This window comes from Haliotis rufescens, unplaced genomic scaffold (assembly GCF_023055435.1).
Source record: "Haliotis rufescens isolate VD_foot unplaced genomic scaffold, xgHalRufe1.0.p SCAF_53, whole genome shotgun sequence".
In the NCBI taxonomy this organism is placed as follows: Eukaryota; Metazoa; Mollusca; class Gastropoda; order Lepetellida; family Haliotidae; genus Haliotis; species Haliotis rufescens.
In genome coordinates, this window is record NW_025964257.1 from 54,457 (window position 1) to 68,431 (window position 13,975).

At 43.1% G+C, this 13,975-nt stretch overlaps 1 protein-coding gene across 1 annotated transcript in view; it reads left to right on the forward strand.

Annotated features, from left to right (window-relative positions):
• Positions 1-994: 994 nt before the first annotated feature.
• Positions 995-13,975, forward strand: part of LOC125374158 — a 28,996-nt gene continuing 16,015 nt past the window's right edge. The window contains exons 1-3 of the mRNA XM_048384987.1: positions 995-1,082; positions 1,442-1,615; positions 1,911-5,382. Of these exons, the coding sequence (XP_048240944.1) occupies positions 1,949-5,382 (3,434 nt within the window). The 5' untranslated portion in view covers positions 995-1,082; positions 1,442-1,615; positions 1,911-1,948. The remainder of the gene's footprint in view (positions 1,083-1,441; positions 1,616-1,910; positions 5,383-13,975) is intronic.

Sequence of the window (13,975 nt, forward strand, 5' to 3'; positions counted from 1 at the left end):
AGAAAGTAGTGGAAGTCAGGCTTAAGATTTGTGCTCATATCATCTTCCCGAGGCAAGGGACCTAACTGACTCTAATAGTCCAGTTTCCACCCTTGCTGAACTGGACTGGAATTATGGAGTTATATTTTGGCTGAACTAGCACAGCCCAATTAAAATCGCATAACGAAATCAACATCCAGTTCGTAAATAACATGGATTTCAATGAGCACATTTCGGACGACTGCAGGATTTATAGGGGTGTATACCGTCAACTAAGCATCGTCTGATAGTTTCCAAATCTTTTGACGTTTTTAATCTAGGTATTGACGTGATTTGATGCATTTGATGCACCCATGTTATTACAATATATATCAGATCGTCTTGACTGAAGTTAAATATGATTGGTCAATATGAGGGTTATAGAAGGGACATAACTCGTAATAGCTACTGGTGGCGCTACGATCGAGCCCAGTTATCCTAGCCCGGGCCAGTTCTGCAAGGATGGAAACTGGACTTCAGGGTCAGTTAAATCCCTTTCCTCGGGAAGATGTACTCATACACAATATGAGTTATGAATAGCCATGCCAAGTAATCATCAAAATCCATTCTTTTTCAAAAACTGTCCTCTAAACTTCAATCTGCGCCAATTGGAAACAACCAAAACAGTGTTTTATTGCAACATGCTAAGATACAAATATAGCGGTCAGAACAGGCCGTTTGCTAAGTAACCATAAGGTTTTCCTGAAGCTAATCCGAAGGGATAATATCAATGTTTGTTCCCATCATAGACACCACGGCACTGGCACAACACATTGTGGGATGTTGTCAGCAACCACAGGGAGAAATAGCGTCAACATCACAGCAGGGGACACAACTCCAGCAAGCTTCAGCTGCTGATGTTGATCAGACAACAAGTCAATTACAGTTGTCAACAACTACGTCTTGTGTAGTCCCCGAAACAACGATTGCGCAAGTCCCGAGAACAGCAGCACTGACACCAGCGTCCGCATCCTCTCTTCTACCCAGAATACCAGGATCTGTTGTATCAGAGATACAGTCATCAGGGCTACCTGGGGTACCAGTGCCTGTGGATTCTCCTTCAGGTGAGCGCGGTTACATGATACACACACATGACTAATGGTTCAGATATCTAATACTTACAACAGGATAATTATAAATGACGCTTTTTAGAAAATATCCTGTGGCATCTATGCCTACATTTTTGGGCAGGGTGTCTGTAACCGTATACAGCCTCAATACAATCTCACCCGGACTGATCAGAGAGTTGTAAGCTCTGCTCTATTTCAGGTTAGCCATTTTAGAAAACGTAATGAGACCTTTAATGGAAATATAATGACTAATATGAAGTAGTAAGCCTCTCTTCATGATCGTTGTCTATAGAGATATCTAAGTTCAAATATAGAGACATCTGTGATGGCTTCAGTCCCATTTTACGTTCCAGGTGTCCAGTACAACAAATTCTACGTACAGCAGAATTTTGGGGATGTGACAGTCAGGGGCGCCAGGAATCTGAACTTTGGCGGAACCCAGAACATTAGAGGAACACAGAACGATGGTGCACCTCGGACCAACCAGGAAGAGGAGAAACACCTGACTGCAGCACAGAAGATCAGGAGTGAGTTATCCACTTACTTTCGTAAACTGTCTGATCTCGTTTAGAACAATAACTTACACAGAAATGAGAAATGCTATGAGAACACATGTTTCAGTTTGATCAGTTTGATAGATAATACTTTTAATATTTTGTGTTCGCAGGGCACGTGTCAACATAAGGATGCTCAGAGTCAAACCGCATTTGATGATGGCTACAATATGTTCCTTTAACTGAGAATAAATTATCATAATAATTAGATTGTTAACTTTAATACAGATTTTTTAATATAGTCAAATATAAAGCCCTGTTTTTACAGAAAGAACAGAATCCAGGATACAGTCGTGGACTAAAGACATGGTGGAGACAAAAGGCCTGCAGAAGGTGACAGACAAGCTAGACAGAGGAGCAACATGGGTGACAATTAAAGGAAGACCAGGAGAGGGGAAGTCTACAATAGCCTACATGGCTCTCAAAGATCAGCACACTCAGGGGAGACAAGTGTATCAGGTTGTGTCACCGGAGGAGTTCAATGAGGTCATAACGGCCAGCATTGACCCTGTCATTATGTTAGATGACATATTTGGTGATCTGGAATTTGATGTAGCAGAATGGGCCAAGTGGAGACCAAGTCTACAACCTGTTGTGGATGTGAAAGATCCTGATAAATATACAGAAAAGGATCCCATAGACAAGTCCACTAATATCAATAATGGTTTAAAGAGAACAAAAGATGAGCAAACAGAGCTGAAAAGAACAGCGCCTAACAAAGACCAAACTATCATTATCCTCGTAGGCCGTGACTATGTGCTGAAATCCTCACTGGCAGACTTGGGAAAGATGGCAGATTACATATCTAGTCCCCTCTATGTGGTGGAAGTTTCTTCTCAGAGAGACTCTTATGAACGAAGGAAGATTTGGCATGTTCATGTCAAAACAAAGACAAAGATGGACTTTGATGAGTCAACTGTGTCTCAGATATGTCAGGCTGACTGTCCACACGGCTTTCCCCATGTATGTAAAATGTTTGTCACGACATATGGAAAGGATCAGACTCAGCTTTCAGCAGAGACTGTTTTAGATTTTTTTAAAATGCCTCTTGTGTTCCTCAAAAAGACTTTGGATAAATTTCTTAAGGATAAGATAAAGCGTTCACTGTTCATGGCTATGATTAAAAGAGATGGGAAGATTAGTGGACAGGAGTTGGAGGAGAATGGTTATCTTGCGTATGAAAGCATAACAGCTGCTGATGATTTGGTTGGATCTTATCTCAAGAAGGAAGATGACACATACATGTTTGACCATCCCTCTATATATGACAGTATTGCTTTAATACTCAGTACAAAACAATCAAAGTTTGTCATCGAAAATTGTAGTTTGTCATTCATCCATCAGCGACTTCGTCTTAAACCATCCACAAGATTAGGGGAAAATGTTCCTAGTGAGACAGGTCTTGTTGCAAACATCTCATGGACCTTTGCTGGACATTTAGCCAGAAGATTTGCAACTGAAATTGAGAGAGGCAATTTCTTGCATGTCTTATCGCACGAGGCATGTTGTAATTCAAAGTTTATTGACTTGCTCATGGACTGTCTGAAGACAAACTGTCACATGTCTGTTCCTGATATTCTGAAACTAGCTGATAATTCTTCAAGACAATACGTTTTAAGCGACAAGTCACATTCATTTTGTGAATTGCTTTCAAGCAATAAGTCACATCATCTGATCAAATTTATTATGGAGAAAGAAAACATATCATTCAGCCAAAATGAAAAAAGGGACATTTTACTTGGGGTGTGCAAGAATGCTGCTTGTAGTGTATTGACCTACATCAGTGAACACATGAAGCTTGACATGGATGCTCGATATGGTCGGCTTAATGTAACTCCGATCATGTTAGCAGCGGAAACCAAAAACAGTGAGTTTGTCGATCAGATTCTGGCCCTTGCCCCTGACCTGAATGCATGCGATAAACTAGGAAATACTGTCTTTCATTACCTTTGCAAGTATGGCCTTACATCAGCCGTGGAACAAGCAATTAACACGGGTGTGGATGTCAATGTGCATCGTGTAAATGGTGCCCTTTTGTACCTTGCCATAAAAAATGGTCACTTAGGGGTGGTGAAACTGCTGGTGAAAACAGGATTTCATCTGGATAACCAGAAAGGTCTTAGAATTGCTTTCATGAGCCAGAACAAGGACATGGTAGACTTTCTTTTAGACAGAGGAGCACAGGTTGATGGTGATGCTGTAAACAGTGCTTGTAAGGTGGGGAACTTGACTATGGTCAAAATGTTATTTGAGAAGGGTGCTACTGTTAACATGATGTCATCTAATGGAGACACTCCTCTTCACAGCTCATGTAGACGACACTCAGATGTTATGTCATTTCTGCTGGCGAAAGGAGCAAGTGTGAATCAACTTTCATCTGATACAGGTGACGCACCACTTCATACAGCAGCACATCGGGGATATACAGTGTATGTCAATGTGTTACTGAAGGCTGGGGCTGATGTGAATGTACAGAATAAGACAGGTGACACACCACTTCATACAGCAGCACATCGGGGATATACAGTGTGTGTCGATGTGTTACTGAAGGCTGGGGCTGATGTGAATGTACAGAAAAATACAGGTGACACGCCACTTCATACAGCAGCACATCGGGGATATACAGTGTGTGTCGATGTGTTACTGAAGGCAGGAGCTGATGTGAATGTACAGAAAAATACAGGTGACACGCCACTTCATACAGCAGCAGGAAGGTGGGGATCTGCAGAGTGTGTTGTAGTGTTACTGAAGGCTGGGGCTGATGTGAATGAACAGAATAAGACAGGTGACACACCACTTCATACAGCAGCAGCAGGGTGGGGATGTGCAATGGCTGTTGAAGTGTTACTGAAGGCTGGGCCTGATGTGAATGTACAGAATAATACAGGTGACACACCACTTCATACAGCAGCATTTTTTGGATCTAAAAACTGTGTTGAAGTGTTACTGAAGGGTGGGGCTGATGTGAATGTACAGAATAAGATAGGTGACACACCACTTCATACAGCAGTAGCAGGGTGGGGATCTGCAATGTGTGTTGAAATGTTACTGAAGGCTGGGGCTGATGTGAATGTACAGAATAAGACAGGTGACACAACACTTCATACAGCAGCAGCAGCATGGTTGGGATCTGCAGAGTGTGTTGAAATGTTACTGAAGGGTGGGGCTGATGTGAATGTACAGAATAATAGAGGTGACACACCACTTCATACAGCAGCAGACAGTGGATCTACAGAGTTAATTGAAGTGTTACTGAAGGCTGGGGCTGATGTGAATGTACAGAATAATACAAGTGACACACCACTTCATACAGCAGCAGACAGTGGATCTACAGAGTGTATTGAAGTGTTACTGAAGGCTAGGGCTGATGTGAATGTACAGAATAAGACAGGTGACACACCACTTCATACAGCAGCAGCAGATGAGGAATATACAGTGTGTGTCAATGTGTTACTGAAGGCAGGGGCTGATGTGAATGTACAAAATAATACAGGTGACACACCACTTCATACAGCTGCAGACAGTGGATCTACAGAGTGTATTGAAGTGTTACTGGAGGCTGGAGCTGATATGAATGTACAGAATAAGACAGGTGACACACCACTTCATACAGCAGCAAAGAGTGGATCTACAGAGTGTATTGAAGTGTTACTGGAGGCTGGAGCTGATATGAATGTACAGAATAAGACAGGTGACACACCACTACTGAAGGCTGGAGCTGATGTGTCACACACCACTTTGTAAAACAGCATAGCAGGGATGTGCAGAGTGTGTTTAGCGAAGATTTTATTCCATGTCATAGTTCCCCATTCATTACACACTGGTAAATACGTCTCAGATTTCATCAGTATATATATAGTTATGGGCGTGGCTATGTAGCCTGGTGGGTAAGGTGTCTGCTCCTGTGGACTGGGTTTGACTTCCTGGAAAGTGTTCAGCAGAATCTCAGCTGCTGTCAAATTATACCCACATAGTTAGACGAGAAGCATTGACAAATCGTACCCACCTACTCGCTGCTGCTCTACACTCTCTTACTCCATGCGTTGTACCTGTCAAATAGTCATTTTGTTTTGAGTGAGTGAGTGAGTATGGTTTTACGCCGCTTTTAGCAATATTCCACCAATATTACGGCGGGGGACATCAGAAATGGGCTTCACACATTGTACCCATGTCGGGAATCGAGCCCGTTTTTTTGGCGTGACGAGCGAACGCTTTAACCACTAAGCTACCCGACCGCCGCTTATTTTGTTTTGGCAATGTTTACATCATTCTGTGGTTTGTAAATCACTCACTCTCTCCCTAGCCGATAACCACGAACCCTTAAACTTCTATTTCTGCAAGTACTTGATCACATTTCGTTCCTGGATCACCTTTCGCTTCCAAAAGTCAGAGACTGGTGCTTATTTTACCGATTTCTCAAAGGGAAACGATTTCCCTAGCTGACTCAAACTTCTTGTGGATATACCCCAACGACATCATGTCTATGACAAAGGATTTCTCTGTTTCTAAGTTCCGTCTGTGAGGCTAAGAACTTGTCAATTAACCCCTGTAGGACTAAAAAGAAATACATTGACTCCCTGGTGTAACGTACAGACTATAGTACGAATGTAGTGTAGTTGCAACCTTCAACATGTCCGTCTAGCTTCTGTAGACTCCCTGGTGTAATGTACAGAATATAGTGTGAATGTAGTGCAGTGTAGTTGCAACCTTCAACATGTTCAGCTAGCTTCTATAGACTCCCGGGTGTAATGTACAGAATATAGTGTGAATGTAGTGTAGTTGCAACCTTCAACATGTTCGTCTAGCTTCTATAGACATCCTGGTGTAATGTACAGAATATAGTGTTAATGTAGTGTAGTTGCAACCTTCAACATGTTCGTCTAGCTTCTACAGACTCCCTGGTGTAATGTACAGAATATAGTGTGAATGTAGTGTAATTGCAACCTTCAACATGTTCGTCTAGCTTCTATAGACTCCCTGGTGTAATATACAGACTATAGTTGCAACCTTCAACATGTTCGTCTAGCTTCTATAGACTCCCTGGTGTAATGTACAGAATATAGTGTGAATGTAGTGTCGTTGCAACCTTCAACATGTTCGTCCAGCTTCTATAGACTCCCGGGTGTAATGTACAGAATATAGTGTGAATGTAGTGTAGTTGCAACCTTCAACATGTTCGTCTAGCTTCTATAGACATCCTGGTGTAATGTACAGAATATAGTGTGAATGTAGTGTAGTTGCAACCTTCAACATGTTCGTCTAGCTTCTACAGACTCCCTGGTGTAATGTACAGAATATAGTGTGAATGTAGTGTCGTTGCAACCTTCAACATGTTCGTCCAGCTTCTATAGACTCCCGGGTGTAATGTACAGAATATAGTGTGAATGTAGTGTAGTTGCAACCTTCAACATGTTCGTCTAGCTTCTATAGACATCCTGGTGTAATGTACAGAATAAAGTGGGAATGTTGTGTAGTTGCAACCTTCAACATGTTCAGCTAGCTTCTATAGACTCCCGGGTGTAATGTACAGACTATAGTGTGAATGTAGTGTAATTGCAACCTTCAACATGTTCGTCCAGCTTCTATAGACTCCCTGGTGTAATGTACATACTATAGTTGCAACCTTCAACATGTTCGTCTAGCTTCTATAGACTCCCTGGTGTAATGTACAGAATATAGTGTGAATGTAGTGTCGTTGCAACCTTCAACATGTTCGTCCAGCTTCTATAGACTCCCGGGTGTAATGTACAGAATATAGTGTGAATGTAGTGTAGTTGCAACCTTCAACATGTTCGTCTAGCTTCTATAGACATCCTGGTGTAATGTACAGAATATAGTGTGAATGTAGTGTAGTTGCAACCTTCAACATGTTCGTCTAGCTTCTATAGACATCCTGGTGTAATGTACAGAATATAGTGTGAATGTTGTGTCGTTGCAACCTTCAACATGTTCGTCTAGCTTCTATAGACTCCCTGGTGTAATGTACAGACTATAGTGTGAATGTAGTGTAGTTGCAACCTTCAACCAGACTATTGTGTGAATGTAGTGTAGTTGCAACCTTCAACATGTTCGTCCAGCTTCTATAGACTCCCTGGTGTAATGTACAGAATATAGTGTGAATGTAGTGTAGTTGCAACCTTCAACATGTTCGTCTAGCTTCTATAGACATCCTGGTGTAATGTACAGAATATAGTGTGAATGTTGTGTAGTTGCAACCTTCAACATGTTCAGCTAGCTTCTATAGACTCCCGGGTGTAATGTACAGACTATAGTGTGAATGTAGTGTAATTGCAACCTTCAACATGTTCGTCTAGCTTCTATAGACTCCCGGGTGTAATGTACATACTATAGTTGCAACCTTCAACATGTTCGTCTAGCTTCTATAGACTCCCTGGTGTAATGTACAGAATATAGTGTGAATGTAGTGTCGTTGCAACCTTCAACATGTTCGTCCAGCTTCTAAAGACTCCCGGGTGTAATGTACAGAATATAGTGTGAATGTAGTGTAGTTGCAACCTTCAACATGTTCGTCTAGCTTCTATAGACATCCTGGTGTAATGTACAGAATATAGTGTTAATGTAGTGTAGTTGCAACCTTCAACATGTTCGTCTAGCTTCTACAGACTCCCTGGTGTAATGTACAGAATATAGTGTGAATGTAGTGTCGTTGCAACCTTCAACATGTTCGTCCAGCTTCTATAGACTCCCGGGTGTAATGTACAGAATATAGTGTGAATGTAGTGTAGTTGCAACCTTCAACATGTTCGTCTAGCTTCTATAGACATCCTGGTGTAATGTACAGAATATAGTGTGAATGTTGTGTCGTTGCAACCTTCAACATGTTCGTCTAGCTTCTATAGACTCCCTGGTGTAATGTACAGACTATAGTGTGAATGTAGTGTAGTTGCAACCTTCAACCAGACTATTGTGTGAATGTAGTGTAGTTGCAACCTTCAACATGTTCGTCTAACTTCTATAGACTCCCTGGTGTAATGTACAGAATATAGTGTGAATGTAGTGTAGTTGCAACCTTCAACATGTTCGTCTAGCTTCTATAGACTCCCTGGTGTAATGTACAGAATATATTGTGAATGTAGTGCAGTGTAGTTGCAACCTTCAACATGTTTGTCTAGCTTCTATAGACTCCCTGATGTAATATACAGAATATAGTGTGAATGTAGTGTAGTTGCAACCTTCAACACACACACACACACGCACGCACGCACGCACGCACGCACGCACGCACGCACGCACACACACACACACACACTGTGATATTGGCAGCAGACCGGCCTATTTTGTAAATTCATGGGACGAGGGTGCAACGTGGTTTTGTTTCGCGCAACTTGGTTTTATCATTCAACATGCATCTGGTGCAAGTTAAATCAAGTTCCTAAAATCCATGCGAAAACTTAAACACATTTTTATGTGTAATTTTTTCATTCATCTCAGTATACAGCATAAATCAGTGATATACAATGACGTTCACGTTTCAAGAACATGTTGGACGGAATGTCATGGTACAAGTTAAATCATGTCTGATATTTGAAGAAATTGTAGTGTCCATTTTCTCTCGAAGTTTGCAAAACAGCTGTTTTTTTCTGGTCACATAACTTTCTACTTGTGTAACATTCAAAGTAATTCTTAGAAATGCTTCTCGGTTTAACTACTGCTTTAAATACTTGATATATATATTAATTTTATAGTTAAGCAGCCAGAACGAGGTTTTTCATGAAGTTATAATCACTGTTTACAGACATGTTTCCTATTTTCAGGTTCATTCTCACACAAAATACACAAATCTTTATCTATTTTCATCTGTTGTAGTTCCGCTTGGGTGTATACTATTTGATGAATAAATATGATAATATTACAAATTGAGCAACATGGTTTCTTTATTGCATGGTGAGTAAGGTATTTGGTCCTGGGTTTGGTCATGACCCGGGTTTGACTTGAAAATGTTCAGCCGATGTCAGATTAAGCCGAAATACGGAAAAATCGTGCTCACTCCCTCCCTTGGGGTTGTATGTGATACGGATGGTGTTGCTCATGCTATCATTCACTGATTTGGGCAATACCTACTGACACCAGTAACACTGATTACACTTCACTCACTGCACGCGTGAACACAATCACTCACTCATTCATGGCAACGTCCCCCCATGTGTCCCTGAATGAAAGACTTCTATCAGTTGTTTGTCTGCTTTTAATGACTGACCAGGCTGCCAGGTTGTGTGTCACCAGACCGAAGCATTCTACCCTGGTGGTGAGTGCTACACTGATGGCGATGCCGGTGTATGACACGGGTATGAGGGTGAGTGTGTACTAGTGGGTGGGTGCTTCTACTCTTGTGGTCAGTGCTACACTGATGGCGATGCCGGTGTATGACACGGGTATGAGGGTGAGTGTGTACTAGTGGGTGGGTGCTTCTACTCTTGTGGTCAGTGCTACACTGATGGCGATGCCGGTGTATGACACGGGTATGAGGGTGAGTGTGTACTAGTGGGTGGGTGCTTCTACTCTTGTGGTCAGTGCTACACTTATGGCGATGCCGGTGTATGACACGGGTATGAGGGTGAGTGTGTACTAGTGGGTGGGTGCTTCTACTCTTGTGGTCAGTGCTACACTAATGGCGGTGCCGGTGTATGACACGGGTATGAGGGTGAGTGTGTAGTAGAGGGTTGGTGCTTCTATTCTGGTGGTCAGTGCTACACTTATGGCGATGCCATTGTATGACACGGGTATGAGGGTGCGTGTGTAGTAGTGGGTTGGTGCTTCTACTCTGGTGGTCAGTGCTACACTTATGGCGATGTCGGTGTATGACACGGGTATGAGGGTGAGTGTGTAGTAGTGGGTGGGTGCTTCTACTCTGGTGGTCAGTGCCACACTTATGGCGATGCCGGTGTATGACACGGGTATGAGGGTGCGTGTGTAGTAGTGGGTTGGTGCTTCTACGCTTGTTGTCAATGCTACACTAATGGAGGTGCCGGTGTATGACACGGGTATGAGGGTGAGTGTGTAGTAGTGGGTTGGTGCTTCTATTCTGGTGGTGAGTGCTACATTTATGGCGGTGCCGATGTATGACACGGGTATGAGGGTGAGTGTGTAGACGTGGGTTGGTGCTTCTACGCTTGTGGTCAGTGCTACACTGATGGAGGTGCCGGTGTATGACACGGATATGAGGGTGAGTGTGTTGTAGTGGGTTGGTGCTTCTATTCTGGTGGTGAGTGCTACACTAATGGAGGTGCCGGTGTATGAGACGGGTATGAGGGTGAGTGTGTAGTAGTGGGTTGGTGCTTCTACTCTTGTTGTCAGTGCTACACTAATGGCGATGCCGGTGTATGACACGGGTATGAGGGTGAGTGTGTAGAAGTGGGTTGGTGCTTCTATTCTGGTGGTGAGTGCTACGCTAATGGCGGTGCCGGTGTATGACACGGGTATGAGGGTGAGTGTGTAGACGTGGGTTGGTGCTTCTACTCTGGTGGTGAGTGCTACACTAATGGCAGTGTATTACATGGGTTTGAGGGTGAGTGTGTAGTAGTGGGTTGGTGCTTCTACTCTTGTAGTCAGTGCTACACTAATGGCGATGCCGGTGTGTGACACGGGTATGAGGGTGAGTGTGTTGTAGTGGGTGGGTGCTTCTACTCTGGTGGTCGGTGCTACACTTATGGCACTGCCGGTGTGTGACACGGGTATGAGGGTGAGTGTGTAGTAGTGGGTGGGTGCTTCTACTCTTGTGGTGAGTTCTACACTTATGGCGATGCCGGTGTATGACATGGGTATGAGGGTGCGTGTGTAGTAGTGGGTGGGTGTTTTTACTCTGGTGGTAAGTGCTACACTTATGACGGTGCCGGTGTATGACACGGGTATGAGGGTGCGTGTGAAGTAGTGGGCGGGTGCTTCTACTCTGGTGGTCGCTCCTACACTTATGGAGGTGCCTGTGTATGACACGGGTATGAGGGTGAGTGTGTAGTAGTGGGTGGGTGCTTCTACTCTGGTGGTCGCTCCTACACTTATGGAGGTGCCTGTGTATGACACGAGTATGAGGGTGCGTGTGTAGTAGTGGGTGGGTGCTTCTACTCTGGTGGTCAGTGCTAAACTAATGGCAGTGCTGGTGTATGACATGGGTATGAGGGTGAGTGTGTAGTAATGGGTGGGTGCTTCTACTCTGGTGGTCAGTGCTAAACTAATGGCAGTGCTGGTGTATGACATGGGTATGAGGGTGAATGTGTAGTAGTGGGTGGGTGCTTCTACTCTTGTGGTCAGTGCTACACTTATGGCGGTGCCGCTGTATGACATGGGTATGAGGGTGAGTGTGTTGTAGTGGGTTTAGGCTTCTACAGTTTTTGGAGGCTGTTTCATTGGAAACACCTTGTTATATTTCATTTCGAAATATGGCACTGCATGAAAAGGATTTGGTATGCCAATCAGGGAAATTGGCTTGGGTTAAGAGTTGTGACACGGTCAACATTGTGATCTTGTACAGTGAAGTTAGTTTACAATAAAGTGTACTTTGCAATCCATTGCCACATCACAACGTTTGTGTTCTACTGCAACCAACTAAGGTCTCAGGAATTCCTTCTGGCGTTGAAGTTAACCCCTCTTTGCTTTCGTACAATTTGGTTAAACTAAGAATGTGCCTGTGCTCCTATGAAACATGTCTTGCCAGACATTTATTGTAGCACCACAGGCAATTGTGTGTGAAATACATCCTGTTAAGATTGAAAAAATAAATCCTTTGTCTACAAGTGAGAATTCCGAGTATCTCTCGGGCAAGGAAACGCCAATTTACCACCCCATTGATAAGTTCACAATTAACAGCTCATGATCAGATGCAACTGAGGAGCATCAGGTTAAAATTGAAAAGGTGTTTACGGAGCATGATGATGTCTTTTCCTCTGGTGATACTGCATCAACGGTTCCTCACCATCACCACCACCATCACCATCACCATCACCATCACCACCTTCATCACCATCACCACCACCATCACCATCACCATCACCACCTTCATCTCCATCACCATCACCATCACCATCACCATCACCACCTTCATCACATCACCATCACCATCACCATCACCACCTTCATCACCATCACCATCACCATCACCACCTTCATCACCATCACCATCACCACCTTCATCACCATCACCATCACCACCACCACCACCATCACCATCACCATCACCATCACCACAACCATCACCATCACCATCACCATCACCATCCATGTAGGCAGAGACATAGGCTTATACCATCAGGACTTGATGATGAGGTCAAAGAACAAATCAACTGTAAGCTTCTGGTGTGATTCGGGCGTCATTTAGCCTTAGGGCTTCGAACATGGTTTTAGTTCGCAAAAGAGACTCTTCCCTTACAGTTTGTGTGTATTACTATCTTTGTATCGTCAGACAGTTCGAGAATCTTATGCACTCCTGAGAGTGGAGGAATTCCTTGATTTTCTAGTAGGGTCTCAGGTCAACAGTATCCTTGAAATGAAATCTGGATATCATCAGATTGGAGTTGATGAAAGTCATAAACGTTTCACAGATTTCACAGCAGGACCTTCAGGGTTCTATGAATTTAACAGGCTCACGTTTGATTTAGTTTATGTTCCTGCTACGTACCAAAGGGAAATTGAACAGATTTGTAGTGATCTCCATTTTAAAATCCGTATGATATATTTAGATGATCTGATAGACTTTGCATGGAGGAACACTCATCACGACTTAGACTCGTTTACCAATGTTCGAGGGAAAGTGAATTGAAACTTGTTCCCAAGAAATGTAGTCTACTCCAGGATGAGGTGAAATATGTTGGTCATATTATTTTTCAGAAGAAATATCGGTTGATCCAGACAAAGTTGAAAAGATACTTAACTGGCCTGCTCCAAAGGACAGTGATGAACTGAAGAGTTGTCTCAGTTATTACCAAGAATTTGTTCCAAAGTTTGCTGGCATTGCTAAGCCCCTTATTAATCTCTTATCACCAACAGTTCGGTGAAAGAAAGCAAGAGAGAAAGTTCTGGTAGAAAGGTGACAAAGTTGCAATGGGGTCCTGATCAAAGCTTTGCTCTTGATAAGCTCAAATTGGTTCTCACATCATCACCAGTTTGGGGGTATCCAGACTGTTCTGAACCTTTTGAATTGCACACTGATGCTTGTAGAAATGGTTTAGGAGCAGTTCTAAAACAACGGCTAAATGGAAGTCTAAAACTGATATCCTTTGCCAGTCGGAGTCTGAATAAAGTTAAACAAAACTATCCAGCCTATTAGTTCGAATTTCTCGCCCTGAAATGGTCCGTTACAGACATATGTCTTGACTATCTATA